The sequence below is a fragment of the Pan paniscus genome, chromosome 10 (assembly GCF_029289425.2).
Source record: "Pan paniscus chromosome 10, NHGRI_mPanPan1-v2.0_pri, whole genome shotgun sequence".
In the NCBI taxonomy this organism is placed as follows: Eukaryota; Metazoa; Chordata; class Mammalia; order Primates; family Hominidae; genus Pan; species Pan paniscus.
The window spans coordinates 44,047,306-44,067,025 of NC_073259.2; the positions used below are offsets into that span (position 1 = coordinate 44,047,306).

At 43.8% G+C, this 19,720-nt stretch overlaps 1 protein-coding gene across 14 annotated transcripts in view; it reads left to right on the top strand.

Annotated features, from left to right (window-relative positions):
- The window catches only part of CERS5 (ceramide synthase 5), a 37,949-nt gene extending 25,663 nt beyond the window's left edge, over window positions 1-12,286 (top strand). For 3 of the 14 annotated variants that reach the window (XM_055095668.2, XM_055095671.2, XM_055095672.2), the window contains 10 exons: window positions 86-143; window positions 3,585-3,635; window positions 4,387-4,479; window positions 6,136-6,264; window positions 6,367-6,473; window positions 6,653-6,769; window positions 7,418-7,574; window positions 9,051-9,153; window positions 10,547-10,668; window positions 11,393-11,416. In XM_055095668.2, coding sequence (XP_054951643.1) covers window positions 86-143; window positions 3,585-3,635; window positions 4,387-4,479; window positions 6,136-6,264; window positions 6,367-6,473; window positions 6,653-6,769; window positions 7,418-7,574; window positions 9,051-9,153; window positions 10,547-10,656 — 925 coding nt within the window. In that variant the 3' untranslated portion in view covers window positions 10,657-10,668; window positions 11,393-11,416. The other 11 variants (XM_003825859.5, XM_034935899.3, XM_063593513.1 and 8 more) reach the window with 8 other exon arrangements.
- Window positions 12,287-19,720: the final 7,434 nt, after the last annotated feature.

Below are 19,720 nucleotides of genomic sequence, written 5' to 3' on the forward strand. Positions count from 1 at the left end.
CCAAATTTGCTATCTTGACTTCCGTAGCCTCAGAGGCTTTGGTTTGAGTGGACATTTGTCTAACCTCTACTCTTTGCCCACCCAGGTGGAGATTCACATTTTATTTATGTATATTCTACTATGGAATTAGATTTCTCTGGTCGGTGAGTCTTAACTTTCTCTAGTCCTCTGTTGGGTTCTAATCATGCCTAGATCTCTAGAAGTAAGAGTTAAATACCTTTAGATTTTTTTTTTTTTTTTTTTTTTTTTTTTTGAGACGGAGTCTCGCTCTGTCACCCAAGCTGGAGTGCAGTTGTGGAATCTCAGCTCACTTGCAACCTCTGACTCTTGGGTTCAAGAGATTCTCTTGCCTCAGCCTCCCGAGTAGCTGGGACTACAGGTGCATATCACCATACCTGGCTAATTTTTGTATTTTTAGTAGAGACGGGGTTTCACCATGTTGGCCAGGCTGGTCTTGAACTCCTGACCTCAGGTGATCCACCCGCCTTGGCCTCCCAAAGTGCCGGGATTTCAGGCATGAGCCACTGAGCCTGGCCTAAATACCTTTAGATCTTTATATTTCCCCCAACTTTTCCTCTGTGATGCCCACAGCCCAGGTTTATATCCTAATAGATTGTCTTCTGTCTGGGGCCTGACTTCAGTAACTTTATAACTTTACTGCTTCTCCCCTAGAAGATACTAATAATACTAGTAATAACTAAATCAGCATAATACTTAATGGTTTACAAAGCACTTGACAAAAATTGAAGGAGGAGAAATGGAATAAACCCTTTAAAGTGGGTGAAACAGGTATTATTCCTACTTTTTAGTTAATTGTCAGAATCAAAGAAGAATTTCAGGGGGCCGGGCACAGTGGCTCACACCTGTAATTTTAACGCTTTGGGAGGCCAAGATGGGCAGATCATTTGAACCCAGGAGTTCAAAACCAACCTGGGCAACATGGTGAAACCCCGTCTCTACAAAAAGCTACAAAAATTAGCCTGGCGTGGTGGCGTGCACCTGTAGTCCCAGCTACTCAAGAGGCTAAGGTAGGAGAATCGCTTGAGCCCAGGAGGTCAAGGTTGCAGTGAGCCGTGATGGAGCCGCTACATTCCAGCCTGGGTGACAGAGCAAGACTCTGCCTCAGAAAAAGAAGGAAAAAGAATTTCAGGCTTTTTGATTCTTTAGTTCATGTTTTTTTCCCCATACCATACTGTTTCTCTCTAAATGATATCATTGTGTTTTCAAAATATTATAGACAAAAAACTGGCAGAACTAAAGGAAGAGAATAGACAAATATACAGTTGTATTTGAAGATTTTAATACTTTTCTCTCAGTAATTGACCTAAACCCTAGGCAAAAAAAAAAAAAAAAAATCACTAAGGGTGTAAAAGATATGAATGACATGATCAACCAGTTTTACCTTATTGACATTTATAAAACACTACACCAACAGCTGAAGATACATATAATTTTCAAGTGCATGTAGAAAGATAAACTAATGCTGGGCCATAAAATAAGTCTCAGTAAATTTCAAAATATTGAAATCTTAAAGAATGTGTTCTCTGACCATAACGGAATTAAATTACAAGAGTCAATTGTAATGAGAGACATGGAAAACATTTGGAATTCGCCTGCATGAGGTTGCTCACACCTGTAATCCTAGCACTCTGGGAGGCTGAGGCAGGCAGGTTGCCTGAGTTCAGGAGTTCAAGACCAGCCTGGGCAACAGGGCAAAACTCTATCTCTACTAAAAATACAAAAAATTAGCCGGGCATGGTGGCACGTGCCTGTAATCCCAACTGCTGGGGAGGCTGAGGCACGAGAATCGCTTGAACCTGGGAGGCAGAGGTTGCAATGAGCCAAAATCATGCCACTTCACTTCAGCCTGGGTCTCTGTCTGTCTCAAAAAAAAAAAAAAAAAAAATTGGAAGTTAAACAACTCTTCTCAATAACCTATGGATCAAATAAAAAATCACAAGAGAAATAAGAAAATATTTTTAATTGAATCATGCTAAAAATCATATCAAAATTTCTGGGATACAGGTAAAACAGGGAAATTTATAGCTTTAAATGTTTATATTACAAAAGGTTTAAAGTTGATCCAAATTTCTGCTTTAGGTTCTTGAAAAAGATAAGCAAAATAGGTTAAAGTAAGGAAATAATAAAAAATAAGCAGAAATTGGCCAGGCATGGTGGCTCACCCCTGTACTCCCCTCACTTTGGGAGGCTAAGGTGGGAGGATTACTTAAGCCCAGGAGTTCGAGATCAGCTTGGGCAAGATGGCGAGATCCAGTCTCTATAGTGAGACCCCATTTCTAAAAAATGATAATAAAGTAAGTAAGTGGAAATTAATGAAATAGGCATTAGAAAAACAATGGATACATTTGTGGGGTTTTTGTTTGTTTGTTTGTTTGTCTGAGACAGAGTCTCACTCTGTCTCCCAGGCTGGAGTGCAGTGGTACAATCTCGGCTCACTGCAACCTCTGCCTCCTGGGTTCAAGTGATTGTCCTGCCTCAGCCTTCCTAGTAGCTGGGACTACAGGAGTACGCCACCAGGCCCAGCTAATTTTTGTATTTTTGGTAGAGACAGATTTTCATCATGTTGCCGGGCTAATCTTGAACTCCTAACCTCAGGTGATCCTCCCACCTCGACCTCCGAAAGTGCTGGGATTACAGGCGTGAGCCACCACGCCTGGCCTGTTTTGTTTTGTTTTGTTTTGTTTTGTTTTGTTTTTTAAAGACAGGGTCTTACTCTGTCACCCAGGCTGAAGTGCAGTTACGTGATCACAGCTCACTGCAGCCTCAACTTCCCAGGCTCAGGCAATGCTACCACCTCAGCCTCCCAGGAAACTTGGGACTACAGGCATATGCACAACCACACCGGGCTAATTTTTGTATTTTTTGTAGAGACGGGGTTTTACTCTGTTGCCCAAGTTGGTCTTGAACTCCTGGGCTCAAGAAGTCCACCCACCTCACCCTCCCAAAGTGCTAGGATTAACAGATGTGAGCTACTGTGCCTGGCCATGGATAAAATTAATAAAGCCAGAAGTTCATTCTTTGAAAGGTTTGATTAAAATTGACCAACTCCAACAAAAAAAGGAAATATGAATTATCAATATGGAAAGGGTTATCACTACAGATCCTATAGTCATTGAAAGGATAATAAGACAGTATTATGAACAATTTAATGATAAGAAATCCAGCAGCAAAGATGATATAGACAAACTCCTTAAAGGACATAATCATTATTCCATTAGAGATGATTACTTTTGACTTCTGAACATGGCATGGAGATATCTTTCTTGGTTATCATATGAATCATTGTCTTCCTGTATATATATTCCAGGTAGTGATATTTCCTAAAACTAGCCTAAAGCTCTCACTGTTCTTATTTACCTCAAAGCATTGTTTTTCTATTTATAACATTCTGTTGTAGAAGAACAGTCTAGCTATTTATTGATCCTTTAGGGAGCCCTAAAATCTGTTTGGGGGCTTTCCTGTCCTCTTTTGCCCCAGCCTAGAGAGAAGGGGATTATATGAGGTAGATCTTGAAGCCAGGTGAGAATCTTGAGGACTGACATGGATTATCTGTTTTCTCTTAGTCACCTTGGTTCTGGGACATCCGACAGTGCTGGCATAACTATCCATTTCAGGTAGGATCTGAGTCGTTTCAGGATAGGGGTCTTGAATGTGTATAAGGTGGAGTGAGTGAGGGTCCTTTGCCAGTCCCCAGGACAGATGGTGCGTTTCCTTGGGATTGAGGGATTAGGGACTGAGTCCCTTTAAGTCATATTCAGGGTATCTATTTCCCCCCCCCCCCCCCCCACTGCTAAGAGTCATATGAGGTATCTATTCCTGAGGCCCGCATAGCAATGAAATCCAATGAGTTTTTTGTTCTGATTTTCCCCATTTAATTCCCCCTAATTGGGCTAAAAGAAAAGCAGGTTTCTGGTATTTAATGAGGTACTTTCTGGTTCAGGCGTCTTTTTTGTATCAAGGGTAACTTGGAATCCCAGTAAGAGCATCTTGGTTGTAACCTATACTGGAAATATGTCTAGGAACTGCTAAAGGGGTGGAAGAGAAGGCCTATGTGTATTTAATCCTGTGAAAAGCACTAATTGCCCAGAATCCTAGACATACTGATTTGATTGTGTTACAGTATGTGTTAACTGTATCTCATCTCTGCAAGATGAGAGCTGAAGATGTGTGTGCAGAGGAGCAAGGGAAGAGGCTTAAGTCTCTACACCAATCCAAAGTCTGTTAGCTATTGCATATCTTGGCAGATAATGGGGAGGAGAGATGTCTAATAATTTGGGGTATTGGTCCTCCAAGGCACAGAAAGTTGGAGAGATGGAATGCACCTTTGACTAGCCGGTAATCTAACTACTTCTTTCTCTCTTCCAGCCTCTTTCAAGTGGGCTTTATTACTATTATATCATGGAATTGGCCTTCTATTGGTCCCTTATGTTTTCTCAGTTTACAGACATTAAAAGAAAGGTAAGGATGTTGGCTCCCTCAATTCCCCAACTTATTACATCCTCCTTTCTAGCAGCTTCCATGACTGCCATTACGATGTATTATCTTCCCTGAGACTGCAAAAGGAGAAACTGGGTTTGATGGACTCTTAGCTTGTCGTAATGTTCCCAGAAATGAGACTGAATTAATGATGAAGTATATTTAAGACATTCAGGGAAGCCCCAGGATGAGAACAATTAACCAGCTAAGAAGCATACTTTTTTCCATATTCTTCTTTAAGCTTCTTACATATCTAAAGCTCAGGAAACTAGTCAGAATTGGGGGATAGCAATGCCTTATTCAGAAAAAATGTCTGATTCCAGAAAAGCTGGATATGGCTTTCACATGGCATTAGGGACCCTTGCTCTCTCTGTTCTCCCTTTCTGGTTACCCCACTTACTCAAAGAAAGTCAATTGGAAGGGGTTTTGCTCTCTTCCTGCTATTGTTTAGGAAGCAAAGATTGAGAGAAGTGAGCTGACTTGCCCAGATAGTGACAGAGTTGGAAATGACTTAAGTTTTATACAACTTAAGTCATTTAAAGGCAGAATCTTTACCTTTTTATTAGTGTCTACCTGAAATAATGTGGTTCTAGCAGCTCTAACCCTAATCTGTCACTAACTCAGGGTTATCTTTGATGAAGAAAACCAGGGTTAGCATTTATGGGAATGAATTAAAACTTACCCAGGTTGTTAGTGTTATCTAACGTAGAAACTTGATACTCAATTTTTATGCCTTTTACTCTCCTATGGTCAGAAGACACAGGTCACTTTATTAAAATTTTATTTTAATTGTGATACATATAAGAAAGTTTGAAATACATATTTAAGTTTTAAAAATAATAAACTGAGAAGTATTTAACAGATGTGTCTGATAACTCAAGTATTTAGAGACTTCCCCAGGTCTAACTTGACATTTGAACCCAAGAGGAAATTAGAGCCACAAACCTCTCCCTTCCACTAGGTCCTTGTGGTTGACGTTTCTCTCATTAAAGCAGAAGAGTCATAGAATCTCAGGGAACTCTAAGGCTTGTATGTCTTACTGGGATGCTATCCCCAAGTGTCAGCTTAGCATCCATGCTATACGTATTCTGCAGTTACCAATGGAAATTTTTACTTGCTGGCCTCTGAGCTGCATTAACATAGAGTATGGGTCAGTCACTGATGTAGGGAGTGTTCAGTTAAATGCTAGGTAGCCAAGGGAGAGTCTAAGCGAATGGAAACTTTTTTTTTTTTTTGAGACGGAATCTCAGTCTGTCGCCCAGGCTGGAGTGCAGTGGCGTGATCTCAGCTCACTGCAACCTCTACCTCCCAGGTTTGAGCAATTCTCCTGCCTCAGCCTCCTGAGTAGCTGGGATTACAGGCACGTGCCACCAAGCCCAGCTTATTTTTGTATTTTTAGTAGAGACGGGGCTTCCCCATGTTGGCCAGGCTGGTCTCGAACTCCTGACCTCAGGTGATCCGACCACCTTGCCCTCCCAAAGAGCTGGGATTACAGGTGTGAGCCACCTCGCCCGGCCAATGGAAACTATTCTATATGGGGTGGGGTAAGATTCTCAGAGAATAATGCAGGACGTTGGGTTGGCTGGTGTTTCTACGGCCCAGCTTTTACCTCCCTCTTCTATTTCCATTCCTTCCTAGGACTTCCTGATCATGTTTGTGCATCACTTGGTCACCATTGGGCTTATCTCCTTCTCCTACATCAACAATATGGTTCGAGTGGGAACTCTGATCATGTGTCTACATGATGTCTCAGACTTCTTGCTGGAGGTAAAAACCCAATCTTTCTTTCTCCATCTTCTTCTTCTCTTCTTTTCTTCCTATGTGAGGACTGACTTTCTCCCCAGCTCAATTCTTTCTTCCTTTCTCCAGGCAGCCAAACTGGCCAATTATGCCAAGTATCAGCGGCTCTGTGACACCCTTTTTGTGATCTTCAGTGCTGTTTTTATGGTTACACGACTAGGAATCTATCCATTCTGGTAAGTGGTAGGCTGTAGAGTTGTGGTAGGTATGAGCCTAATGATACCTTTTTGCCAATTCTCATTTTGCCCATTCAGTTTTTCTGTTCTATTCTATTCTACTTTCGCCAATAGAACACAAGAACCCTATTGCCCTGCTTTTACCTTAGCCTGTGCTGACCTTCTGTGGACTCTCATAGGACCTCTGCTGCCTCACACCGTATTTCTAGCAAGGTCGGATCCAGACTCAGAGTACCCGGCTTGGTTGGCTTCTCAGGACTGACTCATCTCAGGAACAGTCCTCATTTTATGCCTAAGTAATTCCTTTGACTTCTTTTGCACTGTTGATACAGTTCTCAGGCCCTTCTTGCTTGTGTTCCTGCTCTGGTCCCAACCCTGACTGACACACACACACACACACACACACACTCACACTCACTCCTCTCTCTCTCTTCCTCCCTCTCCTCTCTCTCCCTCCCTCCCCTCTCTCTCCCTCCCTCCTCTCTCTCTCCCTCCCTCTCTTCTCTCTCCCTTCCTCTCTTCTCTCTCCCTCCCTCCCTCTCCTCTCTCTCCTTGTCTCCTTTCACTTCTACATTCACTGCTCTATGGGAATCAGCTACCTACTGTCCTATCCTATATGTGCCTGAGGAGCTCAGTCATTCCTAGGATTAGAGTCCCACTGCTGTCCTAATTTCGTGAAACTCTGGATATTTGAAGTGATTAATAATGTGACTTAATCCATCAGTTCCTAAGATTTATATATCTTTCTCTGTCCCTAAGGATAGAAAACACAACAGGCTCCTCCCTTTCTTTATTTTCTTACTGTGGATGACGGTCCCTGGAACTTCAGCTGATAAAAGGGCTCGTAGGAAAACACACAGGGCTCTGCATCCCCAGGACTCAGCTTCATCCCTGTCTGCTGAGCTTTGACTCTAGAATCTTGACTATTGGCCTCCCTCTTCTAGGATTCTGAACACGACCCTCTTTGAGAGCTGGGAGATAATCGGGCCTTATGCTTCATGGTGGCTCCTCAATGGCCTGCTGCTGACCCTACAGGTTCTGCATGTCATCTGGTCCTACCTAATTGCACGGATTGCTTTGAAAGCCTTGATCAGGGGAAAGGTGAGGATGAAAGATGGCTTCTTTCTTTTGGGTATGGAAGATAGGGATTACTCAACAGACGTTCTCTCTCCATCAAACCTGGTGAGCCCCATCTACTCAAGCAGGCCAAGCAAAAAGCCTAGGGCTCCAAAGTCTTCACCTCTTCGGTAAGTGTTTTGCCTTTTTTATTTTAGAGACAAGGTCTTGCTCTGTCACCCAGGCTGGAGTTCAGTGGCATGATCATGGCTTACTGCAGCCTCACACCTGGGCTTAAGGGATTCTCCCACTGCAGACTCCCAAGTAGCTGGGACTATAGGTGTGCACCACCACGCCTGGCTAATTTTCTTATTTTTTGTAGATAGGGTGTCACTATGTTACCCAGGCCAATGTCCAACTACTGGCCTCAAGCAGTCCTCCCACCACGGCTTCCCAAAGCGATGGAATTACAGGTGTGAGCCACCACACCAAGCCTGTTTTACCTTTTTTTTTTTCAGATGGAATCTCGCTCTGTTGCCCAGGCTGGAGTGCAATGGCATGATCTTGGCTCACCACAACCTCCACCTCCTGGGTTCAAACGATTCTCCTGCCTCAGCCTCCCTAGTAGCTGGGATTACAGGCGCATGCCACCATGCCTGGCTAATTTTTGTATTCTTAGTAGAAACGGGGTTTCACTATGTTGGCCAGGCTGGTCTCTAACTCCTGACCTTGTGATCTGCCCACCTCGACCTCCCGAAGTGCTGGGATTACAGGCGTGAGCCACCGCACCTGGCCTGCCTGTTTTACCTTTTAAGATGTGACTTAGACGCAAGAGGAAAGTTCTACCTTCTTCCTGTCCCTTAGGAATGGCTTTTGTTAAAGGATGATAGGGTTAAGAGTTTTTTAAGAGATGGCCTCAACCATTTCCTACCCTTACCTACCTGCTTCAGTGGATTTCATATTTTTCTTTTTGACATGGGGCCCTTTTCAAAGGAAATCATATGCAGAACCATATAAACTGTATAAAAGCAGATTGTTAAGTTGCCTAGAAGTGGTGTGTGGTAGTTCACAAGCCACCACAAGGTGACCATGCTGTGATATTCAAGATATGGTTTATATAAGGAACTAAATACTCACCTCACCCCACTAGTGTATGAGGCAAGTGTCCTAAGTGAATGGGTATGTAGTGTTTCAAATACCCATCTTATGCCAAGAGCGAAAGAAAGGTGCCACTTAATGATAAACTCATAATTGAACTTTGCAAGTTTTGAAGCAGTCAGACTGTAGTCAAAGGGCTAGGGATTTCAGCCTAAAGGAATACAGAATCCCAAGTGGGAGGGGCTCTGCTTGAGCAGGTACTGATACTAGGACCAAGTGATGGAATGTGGCCTAGATATTGATGATCTCCTGCATCATTATTCCTTATAGCTGCCATTGGCTCAGAACTTGCTCAGTGTGCCTGTGCATCTTGCTGTAGCTACTGGACATCTCTGTTCTCTCCTGCTTTTCTTTCCTGACTAGGTGACCTGTCCAGGAAGGATTAGACCCTGTACTCTCCACTCTTTCCTCACCTCCTTCCTTTTTTCTATGCCTGGCAGGAGCTGGACAGTTTCATCTCTTGCATGTAAGTGTATCTGTGCTTCTAGTATTCAGTGAGGCATGTCCATCTGAATGTGGTTCTCTTTCCTCCTGCTCTCCTTTCTGTTCCCTTGTGTTTGTCTCAGAGCATGCCCTCTCTCCTGACTTTTTGGGGCCATTATTGACTAGAGCTGCAGTTGCCAGATTTTTTCCTAAACTGAGGAAAGAATTGAGTCTACTTTTTTTTGTTTTTCTTGAGTCTCTGTTTACCTCAAATCTAGAGACACTCTGCCCTCTAGTGGAAATTTCCTAAAGGTCAGGTAATCAGTTAGTCATCTGAGTTCAGAAGTCAACAGCTATAATCAACTGTAGAAGACCCATCCAACACAAATTCAAGGAGCTGATCCAAAGCAAATGCCCACCTCCTTGGCAACAGTTGTTACAGCTGTGTTCCTTTTCACTTCCTTCTCTCCTTTACTTAAACCACATTTATTATCCTTCAGTTCTAGAGGTCAGAAGTCTGACACAGGTCTCACTGGATTTCTGTTCTTTACTATTAGAGTCCAGGGTGATTTTTTTTTTAATTTTTATTTATTTATTTTTGAGACAGAGTTTAGCTCTTGTTGCCCAGGCTAGAGTGCAATGGCGTGATCTTGGCTCACTGCAACCTCTGCCTGCCCAGTTCAAGCGAGTCTCCTGCCTCAGCCTCCTGAGTAGCTGGGATTACAGGCATACGCCACCACGCCTGGCTAATTTTTTTGTATTTTTAGTAGCGACGGGGTTTCTTCATGTTGGTCTGGCTGGTCTCGAACTCCCGACCTCAGGTGATGCGCCCACTTCAGCCTCCCAAAGTGCTGGGATTACAGGCGTAAGCCACCATGCTCGGCCCTTTTTTTTTTAGAGACAAGGTTTTGCTCCATTGCCCAGGCTGGAGTACAGTGGCGCAATCATGGCTCACTGCAGCCTCGACCTCCTGGGCTCAAGAGATGCTCCTGCCTCAGCCTCCCAAGTAGCTAGGACTACAGGTGCATGTCACCATGCCCAACTGATTTTGTCATTTTTTATTTTTTGTAGAGACAGGGCTCTCTCCATGTTGCCCAGGCTGGTCTCAAACTCTTGGGCTCAAGCTGTCCTCCTCCCTCGGCCTCCCAAAGTGCTAGGATTATAGGTGTAAGCCACTGTGCCTGGCTCATGGTGGAGAAATTGAAATACTTTGCTTGATATGCAGGATAATTTAGATTAGGAAATGCTGCTGTAATCCAGATGCTTCATTTGAAAATAATACAAAACAAAAAAACCCAGGTTAATAAGCATTCACAGATGGTAGCATGATTGGTTAGAACTGGGATTCTTTTCTCATTGACTGCCAATCCATTTGTGTTTTCACTATACTGTGTATCTTGGGGATGCTTAAGTTTCTTTTTTTTTTTTTTTTTGAGATGGAGTCTCACTCTGTCGCCCAGGCTGGAGTGCAGTGGTGCGATCTCAGCTCACTGCAACCTCTACCTCCGGGGTTCAAGAGATTCTCCTGCCTCAGCCTCCTGAGTAGCTGAGATTACAGGTGCGCGCCACCACACCCGGCTAATTTTTGTATTTTTAGTAGAGACAAGGTTTCTCCATGTTGCTCAGGCTGGTCTCGAACTCCTGACCTTGTGATCCGCCTGCCTCGGCCTCCCAAAGTGCTGGGATTACAGGCGTGAGCCACCATGCCCAGCCAGGTGTCTTACAGTTTCATAAGAAAAGTGATCTTGCTATTGGGAAAGGGAAGAAGATTGGAAAACAGTGTCATAGGATAGTGGTAGTTGAGCCCAGGAGTGGGAAACTACTAAAAAAGGCCTGTTATGGATCAGCTTTGGGGATAAAGCAAAACAGCATAACCAATATGAATAAATGCATTGTCCACAACCACCAGAAGATAGAAGCATTGCTGACAGTCATATGTATTGTTTGTGTTGGCCTTCCCTGTTCTTTGAAGTGGAAGAAGAGAAAGGGTGTCTGAAACTTAAACCAGGTCTCAGTGAATGATGTCAGTTCTCTTAGGCTGGTCCTGAAAGACACACTCCTCTACCAAAGTAGCTTCAATTCCACAGAGAACAGAATTGGAGATGACAAGGGAGAAAACTAGAAAGCAGGCAAAGCATAGTCACAACAGTAGCCATAGTCCAGACCAGACTGGTCCAGAAAGCAGACCAGACTGGGAACACAGTGCCCACACCTGGGTCTCTGAGCTTAGGTGTCTTACAGTTCTTTCCTCACTTTTCTGTCTTTGGTCTCATCCCACCCAGGTATCGAAGGATGACCGCAGTGATGTGGAGAGCAGCTCAGAGGAAGAAGATGTGACCACCTGCACAAAAAGTCCCTGTGACAGTAGCTCCCGCAATGGTGCCAATCGGGTGAATGGTCACATGGGAGGCAGCTACTGGGCTGAAGAGTAAGGTGGTTGCTATGGGGACTTCAGCACACATGGACTTGTAGGGCCACTGGCAACATACTCCTCTTGGCCCTTCCCATATCTACTCTTCTGTGATTGGGAGACTGCAAGGCACTGAGGAGTATCAAAGAAGCAAATATTTTCACTTTGAAAGAAAACTGCCATTTTGTATTTAATAGCCTCCAGGTTCTTTCAGTAATGTTATTTGCTCTGTGTGTTTTTGTGTGTTTGTTGATGTGCGTTTGTGCATATGTGTGAGTTTCATTGCCGGGGTTGGGGCACAATTGTGGACTGGGGCCGTGAGGCCTTCCCTGGTCCCCATTGAACCCACCTTAGTTCCACATTTGGCTGCATCTTGAATTATGCCGACTCCAGACTGTCTCCTCCTTTTTTGCCCTTGGCTCTTGACACTCTAAACCCCTGGACCATCTGAATGGAGCAGTCAAGTGCAGTCCCAGATTTCTGTACTGTTCCTCTTTCACAGCTGGAATATGTCACATGATGAAGTTGTATAGAAACAGAACCATGGATGGATGGCCAGGATTGCCGTGGTCCCTAGCTAGATCCCCTTCCTATCAATCACCTGATAGCAACAGGGACAGCTGCCAATACCCTGCTCTTTACTCAATGGTACCCAGGGAGGGAGCATGGGAAGAGGGTGAGCTGAGGGCTGGAGGAGGGCAACAGCCACTGGGTGAGCTGTTCACGGTCTTATACTATTGTTTGTGATTAAAAGTGCTTCAACCCACCTCTACTGTCTCAACCTCTTCAGTGACTCTATCTGCAGTTTCCTGAATCCATAAGCTAATTAAGAGCTTTTCCAGGTCTGATTCAAAAGGCCCTGGACACCAAATTTTTCCTTTCTGTGCATGGTAGGAAGAGTCAGCCAGGGTGCTTACATTTTAGAGCTTTATGTTTTTTAAGAAAAAGAAGAATCACTTGAACCTGGGAGGCAGAGGTTGCAGCGAGCCAAGATCGTGCCACTGCACTCCAGCCTGGGCGACAGACCGAGACTCTGTCTAAAAAAAAAAAAAAAAAAATTAGGTCATACTTTTAGTTCCTCAACTTGCTATATTGAATAGACTAATTGTTGTGAAATATGAATGAATATGCTTTTGAAAGTCAGATGAGAAATGTATTTTGCCTTCTGAAATTTGAACAATTGCCTTGTTAATACAAACTGGATTGGTTGGTGTAGCTAATCTGACAAAAGATGCAATTGGATAAAACAATAATAAAAATAGTAACTAACACATGACTTATTACATGCTAGGCACTGTATTAAACACATATGACAATAGGAGGCAAAAAGAGGTTAACTTGCTAAAGTCAAGCAGCTAGTAAGGAGTCAAACCCTTACTATTCCTATCTTATTTACTATCCCTCTCTATCCCTAACCACCGTACTATCTATACCATAATCTAATTAACCACTCTGCAGTGTCTACCAGCACTTCCCAAGATTTCATGAGGAAGATTAGATGTTGCAGAAACATTCAGCCAAAGGCACAGACTGATTATATTAGTTTGCATTGGATAAATGAATTAAGATGAGGGCCAACTATTGGAACAGAATCTTGTTCTGAGAAGGAACTGTGTGCATATGGTTGGGGTGGGGGTGACAGGTAGGGTTCTAGAGAGTTTGAATACAGAGCTAGAAGATAACCATTATTGGTGCTGCAAGACTGTCATAAAACCAGTTTTGTAGATGGCCTGGAGGGACCTAAATTAGTGGAGTAGGTTAGATACAGACTAACATCATCTATACCAGAGAACCAGGAGTATTTTTAAAAGAAATAAGGCGTTACCTCTCATCTATTAGCTATAAAAGGGTTTTAACTTTATTATTATTCTTTTGTTAGAGATAGGGTCTCACTCTGTCACCCAGGCTGGAATGCAGTGGCTTGATCATAGCTCACTGCAGCCTCGATCTCCTGGGCTCAAACGATCCTCCTGCCTCCCAAGTAGCTTTATTATTAACTGAAAAACGACTTATGTTTGTATAGTGCTTTACTGCTTAGAAAGTGATTTTTTTTTTTTTTTTTTTTTTTGAGACAGAGTCTTGCTCTGTCGCCAGGCTGGAGTACAATGGCACAATCTCGGTTCATGTTCAAGTGATTTTCCTGCCTCAGCCTCCTGACTAGCTGGGACCACAGGTGCGTGCCACCATACCTGGATAATTTTTATGTTTTTAGTAGAGATGGGGTTTCCCCATGTTGGTCAGGCTGGTCTTGAACTCCTAACCTCAAGTGATCCACCCATGCTGACCTCCCAAAATTTTGGGATTATAGGTGTGAGCCACCACGCCTGGCAAAAGTGATTTCACATACAACAATAACTAAAAGGTTTGAAACACTTCTGTTAAAAAAAAAAAAAAAAGAAAAAAGAAAAGAAAGAACACTGGCTAAGCCAAGTATGTTAAAAAAAAAAAAAAAGAAAACACTGCTGTAGAAGTAGGATTATCCCCATTCCATAAATGAGTGTTGTGATTATCTATTAATATGTAACAAACCACCCTAAAACATAGTGGTTTAACAGAATATTATTATTGCTCGTGGTTGTTTGGTTGAGCTCAGTTGGAGGTATCTCATGTGGTTGCAGTCAGATTGCAGCTGGGAATGGAGTTATTTATTTGAATGAAGATGCAGCTGAAATGGACGTCCAAGATGATTTACTTACCTAGTTTTGCCTGGCTATCAGTCGATGCTGGATTTTCCCTAGGAGCTCAGTCAGGGCTGTCAACTGAAGTGCCTGTACATGCCTCTCCATTATCTTGGGCTTTGCACAGGTGGCTAGGTTCCAAGAGGCAGGAAGCAGAAGCTGCTAGGACACTTAAGAGTGTTGTCTAGGCTGGGCATGGTGGCTCCCGCCTGTAATCCCAACACTTGAGGAGGCCAAAGCAGAAGGATTGCTTGAGGCCAAGAGTTTGGGACCAGCGTGGGCACAAGGTGAGACCCCATCTCTACAAAAAATTTAAAAATTAGCCAAGTGTTATGGTGTACACCTGTAGTCCCAGCTATTCTGGAGAATCAGGTGGGAGGATGACTTGAGCTCAGGAGTTTGAAGTTACAGTGAGCAATGACTGCACCACTGCACTGCAGCCTGGGCAACAGAATGAGACCCTGTCTCAAAAAAACAGTGTTGTCTAGTAGTGGCACCCATCACTTCCACTGTATGCTACTGATCAAAGTAATCACAGGAACTGCCCAGATGCAAGGCAGGGTGGTAAGAGACTCTACCTCTTGATGAAGAAGTGGCAAGGTCACTGAAGACCAGTGGAATGGGAGACATTGCTGCAGCCATCTATGAAAGATTCAATATGCCACAATGAGGAAACCTAGTCTCAGAAGTTGTTTAAAAAGGCCAGGTGTGGTGGCTTACCACCTGTAATCCCAGCACTTTGGGAGGCTGAGGGAGGAGGACTGCTTGAGGCCAGGAATTCAAGACCAGCCTGAGCAACAAAGGGAGACCCCATCTCTACAAATAATTTTTTTAATTAGCCACAAGTGGTGCCATGCACCTATGGTCCAGCTACTCAGGAGGCTGAAGTGGGAGGATCTTTTGAGCCTGGAGGTCAAGACTGCAGTGAGCCGTGATTATGCCACTGTACTCCAGCCTGTATGACAGAGTGGACATACTGTTTTGTTTGTCTCAAACAAAACAAAGACAAAAAACCAGATTGTCCATCCTAATCCTAAAAATAATTACGTAAGTTTAGTTGGTGGGTGATAAATGAAGTTCTTCAGACTTTAAATCCAGTATTCATGGCCAGGCACAGTGGCTCACACCTGTAATCTCAGCACTTTGGGAGGCAGAGGCAGGCAGATCACCTGAGGTCTAGAGTTCGAGACCAGCTTGGCCAACATGGCAAAACCCCATCTCTACTAAAAATACAAAAATTAGCCAGGTGCGGTGGTTGCCACCTGAAATCCCAGCTACCAGGGAGGCTGAGGCAGGAGAATCGCTTGAACCCGGGAGATGGAGGTTGCAGTGAGCCAAGATCACACCACTGAACTCCAGCCTGAGTGACAGAGTGAGACTCTGTCTCAAAAAAAAAAAAAAGCCGGGCGCGGTGGCTCATGCCTGTAATCCCAGCACTTTGGGAGGCTGAGGCAGGTAGGTCATGAGGTCAGGAGTTCGAGACCAGACTAACCAATATGATGAAACCCCGTCTCTACTAAAAATACAAAAATTAGCTGGGTGTGGTGGTGCGTGCCTGTAATCCCAGCTACTCAGGAGGCTGAGGCAGGAGAATTGCTTGGAGCTGGGAGACGGAGGTTGCAGTAAGCTGAGATCACACCATTGCACTCCAGCCTGGGCAACAGAGCAAGAGCGAGACTCCATTTCAAAAAAAAAAAAAAAAAATCCAGTATTCATGCAGGAAAATATTTTCAGTTCAGTAACATAGTCATTAAGTACCTACTTTATGATAGGCACTATAGCAGGAGCTATAGACACAAAGATGAACAAGATCTGGTTTCTATCCTCAAAGTGCTCATACTCCAGTAAGGGGGAAATAAAATGCAATGTGATAAGAACTATTCTAAATTACTCTTGGCAAGGTGGAGGAAAACTTGAGAGTAAAGCTGGGCCATTAGAGTTAGGTGGAGTTTTGCCAGGCAAAAAAGCAATGGAAGGGAAGGGTATTATGTTTAGAAGAGACATGAGAGTATATGAAAGGTATCAGTTCTAGCTTAATGCAGACTAAAATAAACTGAGACAAACATCTAGAAATGATAGATGAAGTATTTTCTAAGCTGTTTTTTAAAAATGCATAGCAGAGCTTCCAAGAAAGACTAAAGACAAAGGAATTGAAAACTGGAGCAGACAGGAAAATAGCCGATGCAATTACTGAGGGGATAAGGGAAACGTACCTTAAGGACTTGTTTTAATACTGACAACTAAAGACAAGACTGGCTCCAGGCAGGAAACTGAAACCCCCAGTTAAAGCTGGGACCCTGAAAGAGCAACAGCCTTAGTGAAAGAGGGGAAACCATAAAAAAACCCCACCCAGGTGGTGAAAGGAAGAAGCAAGGAAGTCTGAATGCCTAGGCTTGTGAGATCAGGAGATTGTTGAAAATTCTGAATCCTGGGCCTGCCCCTTATGTCAATTTTAGAACCTTTCTCATGTGAATAATGAGTGCTCTTCCGTATGGTCTGGAAAACCACCACTCCCACCAAATCCCCAGCCAAGAAGGTTCTAAAAAGTGGTCTCAGATCCACTGTCCACAGGTTTGCTCTGGAGAGACATATGATGCAGGCAACATGGAACTCTACAGCCACCCTCACCCTATAAAAACTCCAAAAGATGATTTCAGTCAAACCTGCAACCCATGTAACTAATAAAATACTATTATCCAGGATATATAAAGTACTGCCTACAAACTGTTTTTTCAAAGAAGACAACTCAATAGAAAGAGAAGTGGGGCCCACAGTGGCTCATGCCTGTAATCCCAGCACTTTGGGAGGCTGAGGTGGGTGGATCACCTCAGGTCAGGAGTTCGAGACCAGCCTGACCAACATGGTGAAACCCTGTCTCTACTAAAAATACAAAAATTAGCCTGGCACGGTGGCATGTGCCTGTAGTCCCAGCTACTCGGGAGGCTGAGAGAGAATTGCTTGAACCCGGGAGGTAGAGGTTGCAGTGAGCCGAGATCGCACCACTGCACCCCAGCATGGGCGACAGAGCAAGACTCCATCTCGAAAAAAAAAAGTGGGGGTGAGGGAAGGATATAAATAGGAAAATCCCAGAGGGTAAACATACTAATGGCCAATAAATCAATAAAAAAAAGTCCTCAACCTTATCAGATATCAATGATATGTAAATTAAAATTAATAGAACCACTCAACACCAACAGAATAGGGAAATGCTGGTGAGAGTGAAATTCACATAACCACTTCGGAAAAGCAACTTAACAACTGGTAAAGCTAAATACCAGTGATATTTCCTCCTTTGGAGAAACTAACACATAGGCCCAAGTAAACATACAAAATACTCACTGCATTGCTATTGATTTATAAGAGGGGAAAAGTGGGAACAACCCAATAACACTTCACTAGGGTAATGGAACAAATTGATATGCTCATTCAGTGGCATATTATACAGCAATTACAATGAATGAACTATTTTCCTGTCAATATGGATGCATTAGTCTGTTCTCCAGAGAAACAGAACCGATAAGATATATAGATGAGAGACAGAGCTTTACTATATGGAATTGGCTTCTATGGTTCTGGAGGCTGAGAAGTCCCAAGATCTGCAGGTGATAAGCTGAGGACCCAGAAGAGCCAATGGTATAGTTCCAGGCCAATTCCAAAGGCCTGAAAACCAAGAGAGCTGACGGTATGAGTTCCAGTCTGAGTCCACGTCACAAGGCAGAAGACTGATTTTCCACCTCAAAGACAGAGATTCTCTCTTAATCAGCCTTCCTGTTCTGTACAGGCCTTCAATGGATTGAATGAGGCCCAGAAATATCCTGATAGATACACCCAGAGTAAGACCAAATATGTGGGTACCCTATGACCCAGTCAGGCTGACATACAAAATTAACCATCATAGCCAGGTGTGGTGGCTCATGCCTGTAATCCCAGCATTTTAAGAGGCCAAGGTGGGAGGATTGCTTGAGGCAAAGAGTTTGAGACCAGCCTGGGAAACAGTGAGACTCCATCTCTACAAAAATAATAAAAGTAGCCAGGTGTGGTGGTATGTGCCTGTAGCCCAGCTACTCAGGAGGGTGAGGCAGCAGGATCACTTGAGCCCAGGAGGTTGAGGCTGCAGTGAGCTATGATCATGCCACTGCCCTCCCGCCTGGGCAACGGAGACCCTACCCCAAAAAAAAAAAAAAAAGAGGTCTTGCATATCATGAGAGGGAATGTGTTATGGACTGCATGTTTGTGTCCTCCTCAAAATTCCAATGTCAAAACCCTAACCCCCAGTGGGACAGCATTAGGTGGGCTCTTCAGGGGGTCATTAGGTTCTGAGGATGGACTCTCGTGATGGGATTAGTGCCCTTATAAAACAAACAAGGAGAGCTTGCTTCCTCTTTCTGCCATGTGAGGACACAGCAAGATGACCATCTGCAAACCAGGAGGTGTGTCCTCATGATGCACTGGATCTGCTGGCAACTTGATCCTGGATTTCTCAGCCTCTAGAACTATGAGAAATAAATTGCTATTACCATCTATGGTAATTTGCTTTAGCCACCCAAACCAAGACACTGCACTGACCTTGACCCTGTACCCAGTGGTTCTCATTTATACAGCCCAATACCTTTTGAGTTTTTTGGGTTTTTGTTTTTCTTTTTTGGAGACTAAATAGTCTCATTATGATGCCCAGGCCTGATTCACACTCCTGGGTGGGATCAAGTGATTATCCCATCTCAGACTCTCAAGTAGCTGGGATTACAGTCATGTGCCATGGTACCCAGCCTTTGGGCTACTTTCTATATTTACAACACACCCCCTACCTTTTTTTTTTTTTTTTTTTTAATTGAGACAGGGTCTTGGCCAGGCGCCGTGGCTCACATCTATAATCCCAGCACTTTGGGAAGCCAAGGCGGGTGAATCACTTGAGGCCAGGAGTTCGAGTTAACCAGCCTGGCCAACATGGTGAAACCCCATCTCTACTAAAAATACAAAAATTAGCCAGGTGTGGTGGCACACACACATAGTCCCAGCTACTTGGGAGGCTGAGGCAGGAGAACCGCTTGAACCCGGGAGGCAGAAGGGTGCAGTGAGCCGAGACTGCGCCACTGCACTGCAACCTAGGTAACAGAGGAAGACTGTCTCAAAAAAAGAAAAAAAAGACAGGGTCTCACTCTGTTGCCAGGCTGGAGTGCAGTCGTGCAATCATGGCTCACAGTAACCTCTAACTCCTAGGCTCAGGCAATCCTCCACCTCATCCTTCCAAAGTGTTGGGATTACAGGCGTAAGCCACTGTGCCTGGCCTTAAAACACTCTACTATCCTGTGCAGACTGATATATATTCTGTTGTATCAGAGACTCAAACACCAGGAGCCAGCTCAGCCATTAATGGCACGATTTTCTGAAATGGTGAACAAACTACTGTACAGTCTTGCCTCCATTTAGTTGCATGCCTGCAGAACTGTACAAAAAATACTTTGTTTTTATGTAAAAGGGAGTTAGGTTATATGCTCAGCTAATTATTATATAAACTTTTTTCA